This window comes from Diachasma alloeum, unplaced genomic scaffold (genome assembly GCF_001412515.2).
Source record: "Diachasma alloeum isolate Michigan unplaced genomic scaffold, Dall2.0 Dall_scaffold_00339, whole genome shotgun sequence".
Lineage (NCBI taxonomy): Eukaryota > Metazoa > Arthropoda > Insecta > Hymenoptera > Braconidae > Diachasma > Diachasma alloeum.
In genome coordinates, this window is record NW_021680478.1 from 252422 (window position 1) to 258421 (window position 6000).

The 6000-nt window shown below is 41.7% G+C and overlaps 1 protein-coding gene across 1 annotated transcript in view; it reads right to left on the bottom strand.

The window, feature by feature from the left end:
* LOC107040603 (rho GTPase-activating protein 100F) overlaps positions 1–5723 on the bottom strand; it is a 31103-nt gene extending 25380 nt beyond the window's left edge. Inside the window, exon 1 of the mRNA XM_015260743.2 lies at positions 5526–5723. Coding sequence (XP_015116229.2) covers positions 5526–5723 — 198 coding nt within the window. The remainder of the gene's footprint in view (positions 1–5525) is intronic.
* Between the last annotated feature and the right edge of the window lie 277 nt (positions 5724–6000).

Sequence of the window (6000 nt, forward strand, 5' to 3'; positions counted from 1 at the left end):
AACGATAATATTTTCCTTGATATTTCAATTCCCACCCAAACCTAGAACCAAGAAAAATTATACTGAATTCTATACCTAACATAAAGTGATGTCTTCTGCATGATCTCTTTAGTTAATATGTGGATGAAAACGTCGATAATGTTAAGGTATTATTTTTCACCTTTTCGATCTTCGGTTTGAAGTTGTATTGGGAGTTCCACAGACAGGTATTTTATTGGTTTAGTAATTTCTTCCCAGAACCTGAAGAAGCTAAAATATTCAGCGAAACGTCGCAGCTATGCCAAGTTAACGAACGTTGTATTATTTTTCCAATTTTCCCTTGATCCCAACTGAATACCTAATATAGTTTTCATTGTTTTCGTTATAACGAATACCGAAACTCATAAACCTCGGTCAAATATTCCATCAAACCTCCACATAGCCATGGAATGATGGTATGCATACCACTCTTCATTCTGCACAGGAATCGCTACCACCACGCGGCCTCGGCCCTCCACCACTCCTCATACCACCACTAGTATATATCTGTTATCCCCTTACAAGTTCAAAGAAACGTCCCCATCCGGAAGAAAACCATCACAAACCTTAGACAGCGCAAATCATCCCACGAAACTTTACTAGAAATCCGAGAAAAGAGTACAAAACCTTTGTGAACATCAGTGAGAATCAATAGTTTACCTTTCGAGAGAAGAAGCAACCTGATGTAGCTCGTTCGCACATCGTGCTAACTACCCCTCCACATTTTCTAATATGGCGGGAAGCCCTCAAAAAAGAAGAAAAAACACTGCCCCCACGTCTGCCTACCCAACAAATTATTTTCCACTACGAGGTCTTTCTAAATTTCCATATTTTTTTCCTATCGTACCCTAGCATTAAGAGCTGAGAGGCGTCTTCTTACATACTATACATGTGTATATAACCTCACACAATAACTCGAGTACAGGTACTCACTATCGACCGGCTAGTGACGTCATCTTGCACACCACGTTTTCTCTCTCTGCCGTTACCGAATCTACAAACCGTATCGTATACCTTCAACGACCCGGCAAACCGACCCCACTCACTCTACGTTAACCCCCTCTGCCGCGTGGTACGACTCCAACGAGCGGACTGCCCCCCCCCCCTCTTCCCGACAAGAACTCATCGATTGCATTATTAACCCTGTCACGAGTCGGTCATTCAATAGCCATTCCTACAAACGTTGAACTTATGGAGAAAAGAGGTGGATCGATTTTTTTTATGATCAGGAAATTCCACAGGGAAAATTCCACTACTTAAGCATGTATTTCAATAACGGTCGACGCGTGGTTAGAAAGGAGGAATTGTTTTTCTGTCCACTGAATGAATTTGAAAGAGTTCAAATTCTTCAATATGAAAATCTTGGTTTTGTTTCTGATAGAAAAGAATTTCTAATAAAAAATATTTCATATTTTTTTTTTAAATCACACATCATGAAAAAAAACCAAGAGATCCTTTTTGCAGCTAAAAAAAATAAGGGAGAGAAAGAAAGGTAAAACGATCCAAGTAGCTTTTTTCAAAAATTAGATTTCCATTAAAATAGACTGCCAAGATAACCTTAATAAGTTTTTCGGTTCTCCTGAAAAAAGTTACATTTTTCCACTTGAATTATTTCACACCTTCGTCACTGATTTTGTATTCAACAAGATTCGAAAGTCCGAATTATTAGGTTCTTCAGGTTAATATCGAGTGATTTTCCTGCCGAATTCTGTTTGGAGATTATAAAGGGTAGTTGGCATTCGGATCAGAGAGAATTCTCTGTATTCTCCATGATTCAGATGTAGCGTTTGAGTAGTAATGGTAACCGTGATGTCAGACATTGGTGTTCAGAAGTGGAGTCGTAGTAATGGCGTACACGCAAGCGTACACACGGTCGTTTTGGCGGAGTGGGAGAGGGCAGATGATTGTGATGATGGCGCATGAGTAAAGGACCGGGTGAGGTGGCCCTTGAGGATACACTGCCGTAGGCGGATTGCGGGGCATTCATGGATATGAATGGTTTTTTGGCAGGTAATGTATTTCCATGAGAAGTGAAATTATCAGATTATGAAGAATAAAGATCTAACTCTTTTCGAATTTGTGGGATCATTAGAATGGCTCATGTATAAAAAAATGGAATTTCATAAGTTTCTTGTTTAATAAAGATAACCCGGCCAATTGAATACCGAGAAAAATGTGAAAGAAAATTGATAGATTTTCGAGTAAAGGTATTCGGCTCATCCTGCATTTTTACAATGTTTGTAAACACAGAAATTGGGCCTATGCAAAAATAATTGCCGGCCAAACTAACTTGCACTGGGAAGGGACTGAACTCGTATTAAGCTCAGCACTTAATAGCATATATTCACATTTTACATGCAAATCCTTCAATTATTCATAGTTTTTTTTTGTGAAATTTACATAGTTGAATCGATGAGTTCACAGAAATGTAAAAAAAAATCGAATCATCAGAATCACTCAATTAGAACTATTATCATATTTTTGCCTTCTTCAGTACAAGATTGGTGTCTTTTACTAGGCATCATTATTCATGTTCTTAAAATCGAGTCTTCTAAATCAATGGGAATCGTTATATATGATTTCGCAGAGTATTTCCAACTGTAAAAATCATGTATTTTAAGTACGCTTCAGTAACATTTTACCGGAGTTATTAGACATTTTTCAATTTCTCAACGCTTCAATGCGATCTCCCACTCTGAAATTCACATTTTCTCTTCACCAATCCCTTTAAAAAAAAAATGTAATGTTTATTGTCACCGTTTTTCTCGGCATAACTTAGCTTATTATATAAAGAACTTAATTTTATATATAAAGGAGAAGCCCGTTTTCACCTGACTTAGGTATTAACGCTCAGGCCGAACTACTAGAGCTACGTGGATGAGTTTATGCGCCCACTAAGGAAGGGTTTTTGGAAATTCATCCTCTAAGGGAGTGAAAAAGGGGCGAATATTTGTATGCAATTTCGAACACTTCGTCCTCGTGTGACATATTGATGAAAACATCTGCAAAAAAACCATCGGTTGGATTCGTTTTCTCGCCAAAATTGTACCACTATGAGGAGTTGTGTATGAGATATAAAAAAGCACGCTGGAAACTCTGCAAAGCTATCAAGGGCAGTAAAAAAAGGCGATCCGTGGGGTAGACCATAGAAGGTAGTGATGTCGAGACTTAAAAGTCAATCAGTGCCATCTCCAATGCTATTGCCCTGTGCTATTAAAAAAAAATGTCACGGTGTTGTTCCCGCAACAACCGGAGCTTCATCGCACAGGCGAACAAGGGGAAGAGATGGTGGTTCCACCAATCATCAAGGAAGAGTTGATGGAAGCTTGTAATAGAGTGGGTAACACCAAGGTCCCTGGTCTAGATGGAATCCCCAATATCGCGCTGAAGTCAGCTATCCATGCGATGCCGAAGCTTTTCGTGAACGTATACAACGAGTGTCTAAGGGAGGGCACCTTCCCTGTCATGTGGAAGTAGCAGAGACTAGTACTATTCCCGAAAGGGAAAAAAACCACCGGACGTGTACCTCAAGGCTCAGTATTTGCTCCCTTGTTGTGGAACATCATGTATGACGGGCTGCTGAAGTTGGAATTACAGCGGGAGACTAAACTCGTGGCTTTTGCAGATGACATGGCTGTAGTCAGCGTGGGAAATATCTGGAGGAGATCAAACTCACCCACATGACCTTCGAGACGATCAGCCATTCGATGAACACAGTAGGCCTGAAGCTGACGGAGCATAAGACAAAGGCTGTGCTGATCACTAGTAGGAAGAAAACTAAGACAATCACGCTACAGATCGGGTCTTGCGGAATCACTTCACAGCCGTTCATACGATACCTGAGGGTGATGATCGACGCCCGACTAAACTTCAAGCAGCAAACTGAGTACTTGGGTACCAAGACGTCTGGAGTCAGATTCACTTTATCACGCCTTATGCCCAACATAGGAGGACTTAAGCAGAGAAGACGAGCATCATCTGGGGTGATCACCCGGAGTCACGGCGGAAGGTTGCACCGGTCTGTCGACTGAGTGGTCTGCGAGTTGCGAATGCATACCGTACGGTGTCCGAGGATGCTGTGTGCGTTATTGCTGGAATGCTTTCTATAGAAGTATTAGGCGAAGAGCGAATGTCTCTGTATCGGCGAAGGAAATTGGAAACACTGGGCGCAGAAGAACTCAGCGCAGAGGAGAGGCGTGTGAGCTTACAACGATGGTAGCTGGAGTGGGGCACCTCTACCAAAGGGAGATGGACTCACCGTCTGATTCTACAGGTGGATGTCTGGCTAAATCACAACCATGGAGAAGTCAATTACTCTCTGACACAGATGCTTTCGGGACATGGGTGTTTCCGGGCGTATCTTCACAAATTCAAACATGAGCATTCTCCGTAGTGCCCGATCTGTATAAAAGCCGACGAAGACACGGAGCACGTATTCTCCATATGTTCCCGCTTTAGTGAGATCCGGAATACTTGGGAGTCTGCCCTGGGAAGGAAGGTATTGCCTGGGAACTTGGAGGAAGCAATGCTGTCATCGCATGCAGTCTGGGGCGTAAAAAGCAATTTCGCGGCAGAACTCATGAAGGAGCTCAGAAGGACGCAAGAGCAAAGCTGCAGAATGAACGAGGAACCTATTGCAAGCTCCTGCTTACACCCAACATCTTACTAGGGCAGGGGGACGTACATGAGACAAAACAATGTTGATGAGCAAATAGTAATAATTAACGGTGGTCCTGCGAGGGAATCAAAGGTTAGAAGAATTTCAAGGTGAGGTTTTTAGCCGGGGCAGGTCCGGCACAGGGTATGATAAAAGTCCACTATTGTGCGTTAGGCATTCTTTCCAAAACCCTCAGAAAAAAATGCACACACACATATCCCCCTCAAAAAACGTCGTAGAATGATTCTAGGGGTCATGAAACGTGGAGACATAATAAAATATCCACATTCGAATTTCCCTTAAGCTATCCCTCCTACACTCACTTCGTTACCCCCACTATGATCACAGGGGACTCCTATAATTGAAAGGAATGTAAACTTTATAACTCTTCCTAATTAGTTTTATTGCAGTAGTTGTGAGCTACCCGGACATGGCCCATCCCTGCCTTAGAAAGCTATAATGTCCATCGACTGTTATTCATACAAACAGTGTAGACTCAATCGCCCGAAAAGAAACAAAAGCCAAAGCATCAAGTAACTTATGATATCATATTTCTCGCTGGAAATATTATATTTAGAGAAGAATTTCAAAAATACTTTTTCATTTGAAAATTGCTTATTTTAAGTTTTCTTATTGTCTTTTCAGCCTAGACCTGTGAACAGTGTTACAGGAAATTCTCTTAAAACTCATTTATCTACGTAAGAGTCCTCTTGACATTATTATTTGAACAGAGTATTTTCCAAGAAAAAGGAACAGGAAAAATTAAAATTGAATCAGAAAAAAGGAGTTTCAACTTATTTTCGGTGAAGCAGTTGGACACAACTACAAATTAAGATGAATGATTACTTACTTTTCTTCGGCCACAGCAGAGCATGATTGTCGGGCTGTCGGTGCGAGGCTGAGGTTGATGACAGACGTAGCTCAGCCGGCCACCCCTTTCCCCGTGCAGCTGCACAACGCGCACCTGCAGCTGGCCCTGCTCGGTTTGTCCTTGACCGACACCAACTCGACCACCGTACTTGATGCGCACGTGTTTTCGCCACTGCATTAGTTCGGTCCGTCATGCCCACTGCCTTTAATAAATTAATCATCAATCACTGAAGATCCACTGACAAATTGTTGATTAATACCAACAGGAAGGCTCCAAACTATGTTCCAATTCAATCTTTCAACTTGAACAGGCAATGGCTTGGGAAACGATTGGAGGCATTGGAAAGTCAGAGTAATAAAAAAAGTGCTGATTCAATTCGACGTCGACTTGATTCTAATCGATTTCCGGCTTGATTCAAATCGAGTGACTCGGATTACGCCAATCCGGATTCCGG